We start from the raw sequence: 17,813 nt of genomic DNA, 5'->3' as shown, positions 1-17,813 counted from the left end.
AATTGGCTCCTCCAGCCATTTAAGACATGGAGTAGATGAATAAAATGAAAAATGGATACATCTAATGTTTTACATCACCACGAAACCATATTTACACAATAGCAGCTCACAGCGCTGCTACTGAACTTACAAGATTCTATATTTAACAAGCTATTCCCTATTCTCTGGCTGTTGTTATTCGGCTGGCTAGAGAGAGATGAGAAAACAAGAAACAAAAACACCCATCTGAAAACTCGTTTTCAAGCTTTGGCAATGCTGGAAAAATTAGGCTCCCGACAAGCATCAGACTGAGACCTACAAATGAAAAATCATGTCCACAAAGAAAGCATGAACAACATTCTTCTCAGACAAGAAGAAAATGTCTCCCAACCCCCTGCGCCAAAGGGAAAAATAAATAAATTATGATTTCAGGTCAAGTTCGCTACTTTAAGAAAAAAACCCAAGGCTGAAGCAGTTTCAAAACTGCAAGATATATCAGTCGGTAGCCTCAGGAGGGGTCAATCTAGGTTGACCAATACTTAACAGGGCAGGGTTTCGTATTGAAATAAACCAAGATACAAAAACCCAACCAATCACCAGCCCAAACTCTCAAATTACCCTGCTGACGACCACTGTCCAGGGACCCCCAAAAAAGAGACATTTGGAAGTTGTACCTACCCAGTTGGCGTCATTGTAATGAGCTAGACAGAAATCTGTTAAACCTCTCAACTTTTCTAGAATATGCACTCGAGGTCGTTGCACGGTCATGGCAAGAAGAATTTTTGCCAGACAGAATACTCCTTTTCTTTCTCATGCGAAACAAAAAGTCTTCTGTGTCTAGAACATAGGACACCTGCCACAGGAATATATTCATAAAAAATTTGTCCGAAACTGGCATCTAACACATCTGGGTAAAGTAAAATACCTTGGATGAATTGCAAGCTATTTTACACTCCAGACCATTAACTATTCTTACTCCATCCATAGCTTTGCATGTAACAGAAAATTCATCACCATGTGCATATTTACGCTTGTTTCTGCACAGAAACAAGCATCAAACATACTTCTACAATAATGAACACAATTTAACGGAAAAAGAAAACGTTGACATGTCATATCTACCTCCCAAGGAAAACACCTCGCTTCTCCTTCCTCTCTGGAAGAACTGCCAGAAAGTCATTCTGCAGGTAAGCTGCAAAGTTAGGGTCCACAGAAACGGCAGTCACTTCAGGCTTTTCATGCCCATAATCCATCAGCTGGATGGACAAACGAGTTGGACTGGATGACTGCAACAAAAGAAGAAAAAAAATTTCATCAATGCATATCTTATTCCCCACCACTCCTCACTACACAACAGCTATCAGATTACGTCAATACAAAACCCCACTGAAGACCTACACATTCAAATCGATATATGTTCTCATCATGAAGAAGAACACGGGCATTTTCATGGTAAACTAAATCAACAAATCTCCCAAACTTCCTTGATTTCTCATACGCATATAGTTGAAGAAGCTTACTGTCCATCTCGTCAGTTGCAACTGTTTGAAGCTGTGGTAGAAACCGAAAGTTAAAATCCATATTTGAAAATACACAATAAAAAACCCGGAGTCATAAAGATAACTACCTGTTTGACAAGTTTATATATCAATTTATCTAAAGTGAATAGCACATATGACTGAGTTCCAATTATCGCTCGGGAATCATCCTCAAACTTTGTATTATCAGCAGACCCATCAAGCAAACTGTACAACGCACTCATAAATCTGCACTCATGGGAGGGGACAAAAGAATCTTAATTAAAATCCTATTGACACTAAAGTTGGTTAGCAACTACAATTGTGGAGTCTGAACTACCTTGTAAAGTGATCAGGAGGGCTCATAACCTTAGAAGTTCTCCACTTCCTTTCAGCAGATGATGAATTCATCTTTGCAGAGAGTATTCTCTCATAAAGTGTCTGCCAAATCAAAACAAAATAACAAAATCAAGAAAAGATTCGACTAAAAATGAATGATATTTCAGAACAAAAACATTGCCTACTTGGTGAAGCCTGAAAAGCACATAGAATGAATCATTTCCATAAAAAATTCTAGCATCCTTTTCTTTGTCATGCAACACTGAAGGCACATGCTTTGCCAGCGGCTTCACTGTCAATAGGAAGCGTTCTGAATATGGCAATAAGGCACCATCTCCTTCAACATCATGTGCATCGGCCATCCCTTCAGCCTCACCTTCACTTTCAGCCTTATTCTCATCATGGTCAACATCCTCCTCTTCATGGTCTTCACGGGAACACTCACCATCACCAGACTCGCTGCCTGTTACATCACCAGCCTCTGAGGCATTCTCACTGTCTTCTGTTGACCTTTGAGCACTTTCATCACCTTCATCATCAGCATCGGCATCATTTTCTCCTCCTGCCTCTCCACAACACATTTCTTCGTCTTCCCCATTCCTGGCTTGATACTGCCTGCTTGCATTACTATCCTTTGCTTTAGACAAGGTATCAACACCACCACCTCCATAGCCCACAAAATTATCCTCTTCAAAATCCCCATTAGGGGATAACTCACCCTCCTCCCTTTCAACTTTTAAGTGTCCCACAGATTCTTCATGATATTTATATACTTTGTTGCCATCTGTCATCACATTGGTTGGTATGACCGGCCTTGTACTATCCCCACCCTGTAAACCAAAAATATACATGCAAAATTTAAAATAATAAGTACAGAGAAAAATCACAAAAATAGATCGTAACCATTACCATGCACAGCAGGCAATCTAGCCAATAAATGGACCTTACCCAGGAGGAACACCGAATGGAGAAACCTAAGTGCAACCAATCACCAGCATTTCAGAGTTAACTGAAACCATGCCTTCCAGTCTAGGAGACCAGCTAACCAGATACTGCATCTCTTAATAGTCTTATCAGAAGTTAAATCTTGGCTTCGTGAATTGGCGGTGAGCATCCAGATATTAGCTAGAGATGGTTAACAACATATAAGTATGCGTTTGGTAACGTTTCCGTTCTGAGAAACCAGTTCTTATGCAAAACAGTTTTTTTATGTTTCTGTGCTAAAAGACCGTTCTTTAGTTGAAAATGGGCGTTTGATAAATCCATTCTGAAAATATTTTTAAAACACTAAATAGAATATGTTAGTGTTTTTTTCTTTTCTTTTTGGGTTGAAAAATTAGTTGGTGTTTGATAAACTTGTTCTAAGGCTTCAATTTGAACCAATTTTATCACTTCTGTTTCTGTTCTTTGGTAAAAACATCTTTTTTATGTTCTGCAAAAAGCGTTCTTTAGAACACTTTTCTGACTGGTCCGTTCTTAAAGAACAGAAGAACAAACCGTTTTATCAAACGCCTCTAACCCGTTCTTCCGTTCCCAAAGAACAGAAGAACGCCAGAAACGTTTTTTAAGAACGTTATCAAACGCGCCCTAAGGTACTGACTCAGTATGCCTTTGTAAAATCAATATTTTGGCTTCCTATAGTTATAATATGTGGCAAAAAGACCAAGGTTGAGTTTCTTCCCCCAGTGTTTCCATATGACTTAGATAATGGTGCAAGGTGAACCTTGAATGGAAAGAGAACAACTAGTTCCAGTCAACTGTTCAGTTTTAAGGCTTTGATTGGACAGCCCACCATTTATTGCACAATTTCCATTTTATATTCCAAGGTCCAGAATCATCAAACCAAGAGTGGTTTCAGTGACTTCTGTCCATTTATAACAGGCTTCATTTGGACTCGAAACTGACAAATTCCTACCTTTGGGTGAAGATAAGGCCCCAAATGATGAATAAATATGTCCCAAGTTTCCTTCCCGTCTAGCTGTATCGGCCTTCCTTGTTATATTAATGTAAATCAAAGAAAATAAACAAAGTTTTGCTAACCCCAAGAGGTGCACCTATGGGCTGGCCAAACCATATAAGGGACAAAAGTGGTATTTTACTAACCCTTTGAAGTCCAAAAGTGTTCATTTAAGTCCAGAATAATTTTAGGATTCAACATCTACTATTTTTTTTTCGATTCGGCAAGTGGTTAGAGTCCTTGTCTGTGTAGGAATCCAAGTTGTTATAAAATTTCAACTGGGATTCCTTTTTAGAGTTAATTTGCAAGCTGTATTAGTTTAAGGTCTCTTATTTAAGAGTCCTTTTCTAGTTTAGAAAGTTAAGTCTAGCTGTAATAGGGAATTCTAATCCAAATTGGATTCCCTAAGTTGAGTCCAAGTAGAGTTCAAGTTGGTATTCTTTATTGAGTCCTAGTTATTTTCCTTCAATGTAATATGGTTATAAATAGAGCCACCACCCCATGTAACAAGGCAGTTTTTGATGGATAAAATAAAGAAGAGTATTGAGAGAAGACTTTGAGTTGGGAGTCGTGGGAGTGAACCCATGACCTGGGTTCTGGGAGCTTTCTTATTTTCTGCAAATTCAGATATTGTTTCTTCTTCCTTAAACCTGCGGCAGCCATTGAAGTTTCTGAGTTTCTGCAGATTTTCAAGGGACTTCACCAACAAGTGCGTGCAGACCTTCCCCAAGCCCTCTCCATCCATTCCTACCCTATCCCCTCTCTAACCCCCACGTAGCAGTTCCCTCCCCTCCCCCTTCCTTATGGCAACAACCCCCTACCCCATATTATCCCTCCCCTAGGATCACACCTGTCTCCCCCCTCTCTTTTCCCTCTTCTAAACTAGACCTGTAAATGGATCAGGCTTGGATACACCACTATCTATATTTGAATCCGATAAGCAAATTTACTATCCAACTCCGATTCAATATCCGATGGATATTTACAAAGAGTTTCCAAATTTGAATCCGAAAATATAATGAATATCAGATAATTATCTGGTCCAGTAAAAAATCGATAACTATCGATTTTTGCTGATTTCCAACCACCGGAACTGGGCTCTGGTGATGCAGAGTAGAAGTAGATATGAGAGAACCCCAGAAATTCGAAGTTCAAGAAACCCAATTGACAACAGAAAACTACAGAAACTGAAATGAGAATGGAAGAAGACGACGAAATAAGAGAAAACCCCAAAAATTCAAAACTCAAGAAACCCAACTCACATAAAAGGAAATGAAAAAGGAAGAAGAAGAATAAATAAGAGAAAACTAACCCACTAGACCTTCTATTAGTCTGATTTGCACAAATGGATGCTATCATTCTTCAAAAGGCTTTACCAGCCGAAGACCTTTCCCCCCAGGAGCAGATGAAATATTGAAAAAGAAAAGGATTCACATGACACAGAGGCTTGTTCTCAATGTTTTATACATATGAGGCTTGTTTCTTGCCAAGAGCATGCACAGGTAAGGAGATATTGTGAGCACAGGGAGAGAGGGATATCGCTGGAGTTTGAAAATGATAAAATCAAAAGGAAGCTGTGCAGAACTGTGAATGCCGAACCTTTGCAAGAATATAACCTAGAAAAATCAATAGAGATCTTTAGCCATGGTTGTCAAGGGTTGAATCTAAGAAGAAAGAGGGAGAAGATGTAGTAGTAGAAAGACAAATCTAACCCCTGGTTGCCACTAGTTAGGGAAGAGAGCTAGGGCATTTGGGTTTCCCCAAGCTTGAAGAACGACTAATGAGTTTTTGGTACTTTGATTGAGGGATTTAGGGTTAGGGTGAGTTAATTGGTCACAATATTAGGTATTTAACAATTTAGGCATTTAGGGCGAGTTCAACATTAGGGTCAACTGGTTTATGTGAGTCATATTATATACACCTTTTTTTTTTTTTTGAAAAAAACCATCTCATTCTAATTGGATAAAATTTAACCGGATACTATTAGATCCAGTAAGCTATTGTCCGAATACAATTGCTTATCGGACAGATACGGATATTTTCCGGTAAGAAAATTTTCGGATTCGGAGACCCTTAAACGAATGTAAATTTGGTGGTGGATTTCAGCTATCCATTTCCAGGCCTATTCTTAACTTAACACATCCCCATGGGCCCCATCCTTCTTAGTTGCAGAAATTTCCTGCACTTCATCTTCTTTACCTAAACCCTAGAATCCCTACCTCCTTCAAAACCCTATATTTCAGCAACCTCTTGACCAAAACCAAATCCTTCTGGAATAACCTTCTCCAATCCCCTCTCTAAGTTCGACTCTGGCCCTAAGCCTAACACTAACCCTAGAAATCCTAGAATTGTAAACAACCCTAATTTTAAGAAACCTAACCTTGAAGAATAATTATGCAAATTCAAATATGTTATAACCATAGAAATAAATTCGAGGGGAAACTCAAGTTTCAACCAATTGAAAATGGGAAACTTCGGTAGAAACTTGAGAAATTTCAAGGAAACTAGGGACTTTTTCATGCACGTTTCGACATCAAGTTTTGACAAGTTTTAAAGAGTATTTTGGGGTGGGACTTTGCATTTAAGCTAATCAGAGTATAAAGAACACATTGGCACACGCATTTTGCTAAAAAAATCAATGTAGATATGTCATTCAATGTACATAACATCAATATAGAGTTTTCTGAGAAGTAAACTATAAACTTAATTACTTAAGTACAAAACATTCAATATATAACTTTTAAGATCAAAACATCAAATACAAAGTAACTGACAATAAAAGGGAAGTACACCTCCGTGCCAAGAGGATTGCCTCAGTGGATTCATCCCATGAGCAGAGTAGTAAATGTGTATGTAACATCCTCTCATCCGATCAACAACCACAAACATCCCATGAAACTTGGGGAAACATAAAAGAAAGAAAAAAATAAAAAATTTGGAAAAACCAAGAAACTTGCAGGAAAAAATCCTAGGTTTCCACGAAATTTCCCAAGTTTCCCTCGAATTTGTTATCATGAACCGGCTGATCCAGCCAGGTTGAACCAGGTTTTGACCCAGTTGGGGGGAATTTCCCAGTTTCACATGGTTTTGTCGATCAAAACCTGGGACTTTTTTGCTCCCCCAAGGTTTCGTTTCGAGGTTCTCAAAATGAGAAATTTCGATCGAATTTTGTACAATGGTTATAACAGAATTATTTGTTGTTGTTTTCAGACCTAAACCTAGTCTGACCAAACCCTAAAACCCTTCCCCACTTGACCCTTGACTTCCCAACTCATATCTTCAAGGTTTGGAAGTCAAACAAAATCAATCACAGGTTATACTTGGTCAATTAAAGCTGCAGTCCACATGAGAAAACCAGATTACAGAATTCTGAAATCCTTATTCAGCTTAGAACCCTAAGCCGCAGGGTATACTGGAGAGTACTTAGCTGCTGTCTTAAAAGTGTTGACTGAATTCAGTCCTAAAACAGTAAGATTAAACCCGAAGTACTGCTGGTTCTATTAAGACAGGCCCAGTATTTCTGGGTTACATCAGAGTTACTTTTAGAAGCCTCCAACCATCACCAGAGACTAATGTTGAACTAATTTCCACCAGTTTCAGACAAACTGCAATCACGTCAACTGTTTGTCAGTCTCCACTAGCCACAACTGCAAATTGTGAGAACTAAACAACCCCCTCCACCCACCTAATCATAATATCCTAAAATGACACCAGCAGAGACATATGAAACATTGAATTTTTCAGTGGAAATGCACAAGGCCAGATCATCCGTTTCCATGTAGCCACAGATTTAGTTCTTTAACATAATTGCCAAGCAAGACAACAGATCTATCAAGTATACAATTACTTCCCCCATAAAATTGATTTTAATCTAATTAAGATTGATAATAATACCTCTGATGAAGGTAAAATTTCACTTGTAAGCCGAGACTCATGCCCGCCGTCAGTAACAGCATGACCAGGCCTTGAAGGTGTGGTGCTTAATCCTTCAATGAAGCATGTATATATCTCAGTACCCATGCTATGAATTCAAAGCCCAAGGAAAGAAAGTGAAATCACGAAGCTAACTGAACAATCTCACGAAAAAAACATACTGAAGATTGAAATAAATTAATTTAGAGACCAAACCACAAACCTGGTGTAATTTCAACATTGGCTCTACCATGACTTTGTTCTGTTCTATTAGCAAGTGACAAGTTAGAATCGGTCAACCGATCATTAGAAGTTGCATTGGTGTTGACTCCAGACATTTCCTCACCCATAGAGATGTTAGTCTGCACTTTCCCTTGCTGAGAGGTACTAGAGAGATTGTCACTTCGATGGCGAACATGATCTCCATCATTTAAACCATCTTCTTTAACCATGGCATCTCCATTTTCCAACCTAGCCCTGCCATTACTTCCTTGTTCGGGTGGCACACTACCATCCCTATTTCTGGAAGTCTTTGATTGCTTTGAATTAGCAGCAGGGGCATCAGCATGAGGACTACCATCACTTTCCACTATGCTTGTTCCACGATTCTTGACTGCACGATTCTTAGCCTTCACAACATCTTCAGTGTCCTCTGCACCCTGAGGATGAGAAGGAATACCTAACATGGGCTCCAAGAAGGTTGTCCAAATCCTCATGACTTTATCCAACTGTTCTGTTGTTGTGCAGACCTCTCCACATGAATATTTTATGAGTTGATACAAGTCCTCGTGAATTTCTGGATCAGAGTACTCAAATTCCAGATTTGGAATTATAGGTTGCCTGTTACCAGCAGCAATAGCAAGAAGAACATCGTCCTCTTTGCGCTTCTTCTCATTGATTTCCTTTACCTCAGCCAACAAGGCTGTAGAGATATTGTTATAGAAGTAAAAAAACCATGAATCATTAGAATGAAAGAGAATAAGCTATGACAAAGCATATATATGGAATCAAGGCCTCAACTGAAACCACATGGAAAATTTCAAGCATCACTGTTCAATTTGGATTCTAAAACCATATTGAAATTAAAAATAACTGATAGGTCCCTAGAATCACAAGTCTACACTCGCGGAGAAACCCTAAATATAGGAGACGATTGAGATTCAGGTCCTATTGTTGGTTACTTTTAAGATTAGATTGAGGTCATAACATTCGGTTACTTTGAGGTCCTTCGCGGTTCTTTGAAACCTATTCGTTGGGGCGTATTTTGGGCGGCATAAGGGGGGGGGCTGTTTTGGAATTGGGGCGCCTTGGGGCGGGACCGCGGTGGTGCTCTTTTTAGCCTTTTCGGTCCCTGTTGGCCCGGTCTACATACATCATAGGAAGATGGTAGCAGAATACTAGCATGATTGTTGATTCACATCTCATAAGTGCGCCATGGAAGTTAGCCTCCACCAACATACAAATACCTACCCCCCCCCCCCCAAGGGAAAAAAACCACTGACCCCGCCAAAAAGAAAAGAAAAATATACAAGTAGGCTTTGCAATTCCAACAATTTGTAAATTTCTAGCCTGACAAGGTTTCCAGGTGGCAAAACAAGGTTTAAAAAATGGTTTCAAAGCCACATTGGAGTAAAATGAATTAACAGCAATGCAAAAGAAGAGAAATCCAATGAATGGTGAGCCAGAAGATAAGTTGGTTGGATCAAAATATTTAAATGTGGAAATTCCAGGCATACCCAAAAAAGCCTGTCCATTGAACTGTTTAGGTTGGCCATGCCATACACCCAAGCACCTCAAAATCAGGCACCTGCAGTTCTGCAACATTACGGATGGGATAATGCCTGCAGAACTACAATTTACCCTATGATTTTTTAGGGTTTCATATAGGGTGTGCAGGAAAGCATTAAAGATAAATCAAACCACAAGCTTTAAGGCTAATCAAACTAACGGTGACAGATTGTGACAGTCCAACTCAACTGACACATCATTAAACTGTATTTCAGTTATGTTCTCATACAACTGAATTCAACTTTTATACAAGATGAGTACCCAAGTTTCTAAGGATATAATGTTGTAATATCATCTAATAATAACATATTTTTCTGAGCATATATGTTTGCAAACTTGCTAACTGTAGAATAAGTCAACTTTGATGGCATAAATACGAGTGCTATCACAATTTGACCCTTCTGTAGTAATAATGTTATTGATAACATGACAAACTTAAAAAGTTTCTGGTGTTTGACATTGAACATCATCTATAGAAATACAAAGATTTCAAAATTTAATTTACCTTTTGTACTCAAGCTTTTTGTATCCTGTTGCTTGAAATAGAAACTACGATGATCAAGAGACTTGTGATAGTTCTTTGTATAAATTTCAGCCCACACCTTATTGAATTCTGCACGACACCTTGTCCACTCCTCTTGTTTCTGCTTCAGCCGAGTTAATATAACCGGCAATGAAAGTGAAGCATTCTTTCTTAACACATCCATCACATCCAAACCATGGTCACCATATAGACGTTCAATGCACCTTAGATTGAGGGCTACAAGAAGAAACACACAGAAGCAAATCCAGAAACAATATTAATAAAGCTCAAATGGCATTGTGATAATGCATCCATGATACCATCCTTCAACCAACATCCATATACAAACCTGTGAAGTGCTCCTCAATCCGAATTGGACTGTCTGGCTTGATTGTATTATCATTGATCTTTTCTAATAGTTCCTCTACACGCTTAGTAGTCACATTCACTGATTCTAAGAGCATGTCCAGTTCAAACCTGTCAAAAAAATGACAAAAAGATTAAAGATTCTGACAAACCCTTTTTCCCCCCCTGGGTGGGTGTTGTGGGATCACAAATTGCAAAAAGAAACAACACATGGAAAAATCAATGAGAACTATACGAGCCGGAAAATGTTTCAGGCGATCAATTAACAAGAAGAAACAGTAACAAAATCGAAAACACTGAGTAACTAATGTGGATGAAAAAAAAACATTATTTTAATAGTTAAAACACTCTTGCTTTTGTTTATAATAGGGTGAGCCTATTTATGCTTTTTATATTTTTCAAGCTACACATAAGGTATAAAAATTTAGACAAACTTAAACCCTATGAAAAGGGAGTAGTAGGGAACAAAATATGCAGATCCAAAACAAGATGGCAATTTAAATCAGAAGCCACTAGGAGAAGAAGTGTTGCCAGAAATCTCCAGCTAGACTTTTACCTATCATCTTCACATCTAAACAAGCTTTCTTCATATTGGTTTTTGCGCATGTGCTTGAAAGAGTAATCCTCACTTCCTGAAGTCACTGAAACCCAATTATCATTCAATACCTGAGCACCAAGATCTGTTCTTTGGCTTGCCGCAGGCAATTGATACTGCAAAGTAACAGGCATCAAGTAATCAATATGTCAATAAACACGATACACAGTGGGAAAACCTAAAAATAAAGTATTATCCCTGAGTAAGGATCCCATACATTCTTTGGCAGAAGGCGGTAACTGGGAGTACAGCGTTGACAATTAGAGAGGTCAAGCTCTGAAATAGGTTTATGATTAAGCTTCTCTTTGTTTGAAAATGATGGAACCTTGTTACTTGCAACATTTTTGTCAAGTCTTTCCCTTTCTTTATCCCTTTCCCTTTCACGGTCTTCACGCTCACGCTCTTTATCCCTGTCCTCAACCTTCACAGGCCTTGGTAGATGTCCTTCGTTCCAAAAAGGCTCTGCAAGAATGAAAAGTTGTACATATTATATAAGGATCATCAAAGAGTATGTGCCAGATGCCTAAATATGTGACGAAATAAATGGTTTACTAAGGCATCTTAACAAAATCGCATGAACATGCCACTCAATAAGAATCCATTATTATAGGATGCAAAAAGAAAAAAACAACATTTTCACATACTTTTGCTAATAACTTCAGCAAGAAACCCATCTGCAAGAAAAGCCACGATTGGAAACGGTTAAACCTTATCTGAATGTAGAGTACATAGCCCAGAACATGGTGAATTCCAAACATTACCTATCTTTTCACATCGAGTCAAAAAATCATTGAACCCTTCCATTAGATCTGGATATTTTCCAAGTAAATCGCTGATCTGAAAAGAGAAAGAATGTCAGAGAAAAAGAAGGGAAAAAAAACACTGAACTGGAATGTAGAAGCAGAAGTAACTATTACTATTTACTAACATACTTTTCAAGATTTATGGAATGTAGAACTTTGAAAGATGTTGCAATTTTAACCAGGGGAAACAGAAGATGCAATAAAAATGAGAAAGACATTAAATTACACGGACTATTTCAATTACACCTAAGATTTGACTCATCATTTCATTATGGGATTAATTTGGAACACACAGTAAGGTTAGACCTCACACCCTATCCTAAGAAAATATGTGAATGATATTTTGACTAATTAAGGAGAAAATTTCACTGTCAATACTTCTGTTCATTATTTTTTTGGGTCTCTGAGAGAAACAATAGTAGTGCAACCGACTACAATTCATACAAGTTGATTCCATTCCCAACTGAGATAAATTTATTTAGTTATGCATTTCTTACTACAAAAACAACAAGCAGCTTTGTCCCAACTAAATGGGGTCGGCTACAAGGATTCTTGCCTTCCAATCAGCTCTGTTTGAGGCCATACTAGATATGAGGCCTAAGCTATGCATATCATTTTTCACTACTTGTCTTAAGATCATCTTAGGTCGGTCCCTAGCTCTTCTAATTCCTTCAATCTGAATTAAATCACTTCACCGTATAGGGGCATCTACAGGCCTCCACTGAACGTGGCCATGCCACCTTTCTCATTGCTTATCACTAAATTTTGTAAATCAAAGAGGGCAAGAAAATCATGAAGAGTATATTCTTCTTTTTCTCAATACCCAGGCTTCTGCATTTTTTACATAGGAAAGGTCAAAGACCATGCAGTATATTAATGCAACAGCATCTGAGAAGAAAAGGTGAAGACGCTAGTACACTTAAGGCATAATCTGGCCATTAACCGAAACTTTAAACTAGGCAGCTCCAACTATTATAGTTTCTGTGCACAACTCTGAACCTTTTGTAGTTTAGCTTTTTAAGTTATATTTTTCTATTGCAGATTACTCATTTTAGTACAAAATGAACTATAAGGACTAAAACCTAGTAAATCCCCTTCCCCCATCCCAACCTTTGGCAGGGTCAAAGGAGATATAGGCTAAAGTTCATTCAAATCTTTGGCACTCTTTTGCATGAAGTAACAACCTTAGACTCGAACAGTCGAACTCAAATCTTAATTAACAACCTTGTATTTCGAATTTGAGTTGGACATTATCAACTAGAAATTGGTATTTTATAGTAATGTGTACATGTTGTAAACTTGTAATGTCAAAAATGTCATAATTTTATTATACCTACAAAAGAAGATATACGGATAGCAGACCATGTGCTTATTAAAATAAGTATTAGCAAATTATATTTCATATTTCTTGCTTAATGGCTAGAAAACAAGGGCAGCTGCCTTAAAGGGACAAGATAAGGAAACAAAACACTAAGAGGAGATGAGGCATACCAAACTTTGCAACTCCGATCTGGTGATTATTTCTGTGCTATATATGTTGAGGCACTTCAAGAATTCTTGGTAATCATTTGGATTCCGCAATTTCTCCTTGACTTTTTCACAGAAAAGGAATTCTTGGCTGTATACACCTGGATAACATTGAGCCAATAAAAAATATTGTATCATTAGCTAAATATTCACTAGTAGAATATCAAAGAATTCCACACAATCAACATTATATATATATATATATATATATATATATATATATATATATATATATATATATATATATATATATATATATATATATATATATATATATGTGTGTGTGTGAGAGAGAGAGAGAGTTGTTTTGTTACTGAATATGCAATCATGAAAACTAAAGAGTTTTTCATTCCTATAATTGGCCCCACAAAAAGCAAATGTAGCAAAATCAATTAAACGGTTGGAGACAGGAGAAAATATAGCAGAATGACAGATTCTTATCAGCTATACACCAGACAATCCATAAACAATCAAGGGACATTTGCATAGAAATGAATTACTCCTTGACTTTTTCACAGAAAAGGAATTATTGGCTGTATACACCTGGATAACATTGAGCCAATAAAAAATATTGTATCATTAGCTAAATATTCACTAGTAGAATATCAAAGAATTCCACACAATCAACATTATATATATATATATATGTGTGTGTGTGAGAGAGAGAGAGAGAGATTGTTTTGTTACTGAATATGCAATCATGAAAACTAAAGAGTTTTTCATTCCTATAATTGGCCCCACAAAAAGCAAATTTAGCAAAATCAATTAAACAGTTGGAGACAGGAGAAAATATAGCATAATGACAGATTCTTATCAGCTATACACCAGACAATCCATAAACAATCAAGGGACATTTGCATGGAAATGAATTACACTCTACCGCATGACAAAACACTTTGACAATCGCTCCGAAATTAGTGAGACAAGATAATGAAATACAGGCATAGAACCCTACCATAATTATCAAGAGACAAATAACAGTTATCATCTGAAGACATTCAGAGAGGAAAACTGTCCGTTACTGAGGACACAACCATGAAAACTGAAGAGTTCCTAGTTCAAAAACACACCACAAAAGCATATGCAACAAAATCAATTAAAAGGTTGGATACAAGAAATGATAGAGCACACCTTATAATCTACTTAAAGAAAGTCCATAAATAATTAAGAGAAGTTTGTATGGAAAGTACAACACTTTAGCACAAAGTCTCAACACATTGCATAGGCATCAGGCGGTTTCTCTGGGGCACATTGGTTGGTGTCGCTTATGTTTTTACACCCCTTGACTGCCTTGCTTCACCTTACACAGACAAAATACAAAACTAGAGGCATAGAAACAAAACATATTGCCAGTGGCTCCTAAACTTTGTTATTCATCACCAAGACATAGAAAAAAGGGCAAAATCCCAAGCTGAAGGATTCCATGAGCAGAGTCCGGGGAGGCAATTTTCTCACGCAGCCTTACCCACCAAGACATAGAACTCTCACATAATTATCAAGAGACAAATAAAAATAATCCCCTGAAGACATTCAGTATGTGATCTGAAATATCTATACACTTCAAAGTATAAATAAGGAATAACAACAGAAGGATATGATGATGATTCAAAGTCTGAGAAAATGAGTAACATACTGCATTAAGAAGAATTTATAGCCTACAATATATACTTGCATAATATATTGGTTGCATTAAGTATATAAACAATACTCACTCTTCAAGTCATTTTTGTCATCATAAGAGGATGAAAGGGGAAGTGCAAAGTTTTCAACGCCCTCCCCACCTGGATGCAACTGGTCAACAACAGAATCTTCAACCCTCCGACCAGCTTTTCTTTTGTGGGGATTACGCTGTATGCCAAACTCCCTATGACTGTCATGCTCAATGTCCTTGTCATCCCGATCACGGTCTTTCCTATCTTCTTTTCGTTCCTTCTCCTTTTCAATACGCTTCCTCTGGTCCTTATCCACTTTCATTAGTAGTTTGTCATATTCAGGATCAGGACGGTCAACACTGAGATCACGATCTGCATGGGACTTCTGGGGTAACAGTGGATATATGCAGGAGGTTAGCTTAAGACTTGATAAGGGAAAAAATTCCCAGAAGGAAAAGTACATGCAACCAGTAGAGAATCAAAAGGAAAGACACAATTACCTTTTCCCCATGGATTTGCCGCAATGTAGGCATACCAGAGCTTCGCTGGAAAGAATTTCTGCCTGATGGAGCATGCTGGTGCAGGGCTGTTCCAGAAGAATCAGGTAGGAAATGTGTGAACTCCTCAAGCAAATCTGGATGATCACGAAAAAGGGCAGCTACCTACAAAGACGTAGTATAATTAACTAATAATACTCAAACAGCTCCAAGAAAAGAGTGCATCCAAACAGAAGAGTAGAGAAAGATAGAACATAGTCAAAATGGAACTGAAACAGTAGACACAAAAGGAGCTGAAAATATACCTCTTGATAGACCTCTGTGATGGATTTATTCTCCTTCCGGTACATGTTCAAAATATCTAAGAATAATTTGTACACACGATCGTCATTTTGGAACCGCGTCTGCGAGCACCAAGCATTAGAAAAATAATAAAACGAAGAGGTCTAAAAGTCCCAAAGTTCAACAGTAAGACAGCAATCACACCTTTATTTTGTTTACAAAATTGATAGCTTCTTCAAATTCAACAGGCTTCTTTGGATGAGGTTCATCCTCAAGTGGGAGGGTGATCTCATATCCCTTGGGTAAAAAGGTATTGAAGCCCAATATTAGGTCTCTGTGCCCTTTGAATAAGTCTTTCACCCTTGCTATAACTCCGGTTGTGTCAATTCTGCAACCAGAAGTTGATAAGAACGAGATTAGCAATGTTCGACCATATGCCATAAATAACTCTCAGAAACCCTAAAAACAGGATGAGCAAAATGATCAAACCTTTGGGCCTTAAAATCCTTCATGACTTCCAAGAACTCGTCATATTTCTCCCTGTTGTCTTGAAATATGTCCTTCACAGATTTGAGATAGGCCAAAGCATCGTTGGTGGTTAGTTTCTGCGCACCTCCTCCTCCATTCATTTGAGGTTGTCCAGAACTTAATCACATGAAGAAGAGAAAATTATTCTAAGTAAAATTCGATAATATTTCAATAGAATAATGACTGAAACACAAATTTCTAGCAGTACCAAAACATTTAATCAAGTGCAAGGTATCCCACCCAAGGTTAGATATCAGATTGCGCTTATAAAAAATAAATCTGTTTATCTTTAGTAAAGCCGATTTATGAAACTTCCGATCGATAGAGCTTCGTTTCAGAACCAACCTCCGCACAACCCCCTACCAAATCCACCAGGAACTAAAAGGAAAAGAGGAAGTGGGCAGAGCATACCAAAAGAAAGTAAGGTAAAAATCACAACTTCGTAGATTCAACAAACTATGACACAGAGACGAATACGAACAGAAGAAATAGTCATACTATTAAAAGCTTCAATCTCATTATCAGGAAAAACGATACTCGAAAAGACAAAGTATGGAAGCACCAACAGAATGACAAAACTATGCAATAACAAGAAATTAAAGAGAGATAAGAAACTTACGCTTCTCCTCGGGAAGAACCAGGCGGCCGTTTAAGTTGAGTGCTGATGAATCCATCTTCTCTAGCCCTTTTCATTTTCGTAAGAGCTCCTCCTCCTCCTCAGCCAACCATGCTCCTTTTTTCTTTTCTTTTCTCTTCTCTACCCTAAAAATTGAGGCGATTAACGCCCAAAAATAAATAAAGAACCCAACTCCTTCTTCCTGAATACTTAACAGAATCCCAGGAGTAGATCTACTCTTGAAGAATTCAATTGGAACCACAGAAGAGATCACCTTCAAGGGGATAGGAAAATGATTTCTTATTAAGAAGGAACAGTAAAAATTCAGTATATAAATTTCTTTTAAAAAGAAATACACGAGAAAACAAACATTACAGATAACAACACAGAAGATCTTTCAGTTACGCCTGAAGGAGAAGCTCGAAGCTATCTGAGGAAATCTATAGACTTGTCAGGGGAGACTTCGAAGAGGTAATTTGCATTCGGTATTACAAAACACAAACACAGGAAGCTAAGAAGGAAGATAAACGAATAGAGCATAGGAATTCAGAACAAAGAAATGAAGAATGCTAACGGGTCTGGACCATACCGAACCAACTTCACGTCCCATATCCGATCCCTAGCCAAACCAGGGGCGTTATTAACCGGTTATAACCGGTTAAACCGGCATAACCGAGGAACCTTGCATATTTTCTCCTACCATTTTAGAGTTTGTCGTATTTGACATTAGGGTTCGCATCGGACGGTCAATGTTGCTTTTGGATCCTTGACTGCAAGTAGTCAATTTGACCATTAGATTAATGTTAGGAAATAGGTTCCCATAGTTTTACAAGTGGATTCCAATCCAACGTGTTAATACAACTGGCGATTTAATTTCAAATATATATATATATATATTATTACTTTCTATCTTGGATTTTAGATTACAACTG

At 37.8% G+C, this 17,813-nt stretch overlaps 1 protein-coding gene across 6 annotated transcripts; it reads right to left on the bottom strand.

Moving 5' to 3' along the window:
* Nucleotides 1-32: 32 nt before the first annotated feature.
* On the bottom strand, nt 33-17,464 carry SNL4 (SIN3-like 4). 6 transcript variants are annotated; one of them, XM_089148593.1, is made up of 24 exons: nt 17,257-17,464; nt 16,885-17,155; nt 16,227-16,382; nt 15,942-16,125; nt 15,761-15,859; nt 15,459-15,620; nt 15,019-15,343; nt 13,271-13,407; nt 11,738-11,813; nt 11,621-11,650; nt 11,194-11,438; nt 10,938-11,092; nt 10,365-10,492; nt 9,998-10,252; nt 7,928-8,626; nt 7,687-7,778; nt 2,021-2,665; nt 1,837-1,937; nt 1,607-1,745; nt 1,378-1,530; nt 1,102-1,265; nt 905-1,016; nt 658-832; nt 33-373 (listed from the first exon to the last, which is right to left on the bottom strand). In XM_089148593.1, exons 2-23 carry the CDS (start codon nt 16,956-16,958, stop codon nt 668-670), a joined length of 4,296 nt encoding a protein of 1,431 aa, XP_089004719.1. In that variant the 5' UTR covers nt 16,959-17,155; nt 17,257-17,464; the 3' UTR covers nt 33-373; nt 658-667. The 6 variants fall into 6 exon arrangements, with proteins under 6 accessions (XP_089004719.1, XP_089004720.1, XP_089004722.1 ...); XM_089148594.1 differs by having other exon boundaries at nt 654-832; nt 16,885-17,464; XM_089148596.1 differs by having other exon boundaries at nt 33-294; nt 654-832; nt 16,885-17,464.
* Between the last annotated feature and the right edge of the window lie 349 nt (nt 17,465-17,813).

Source organism: Hakea prostrata, chromosome 3, assembly GCF_041222555.1.
Source record: "Hakea prostrata isolate BN-2017 chromosome 3, UWA_Hpros_2, whole genome shotgun sequence".
NCBI classification, from domain to species: domain Eukaryota; kingdom Viridiplantae; phylum Streptophyta; class Magnoliopsida; order Proteales; family Proteaceae; genus Hakea; species Hakea prostrata.
This window is presented reverse-complemented; position numbering and strand designations above follow the sequence as displayed.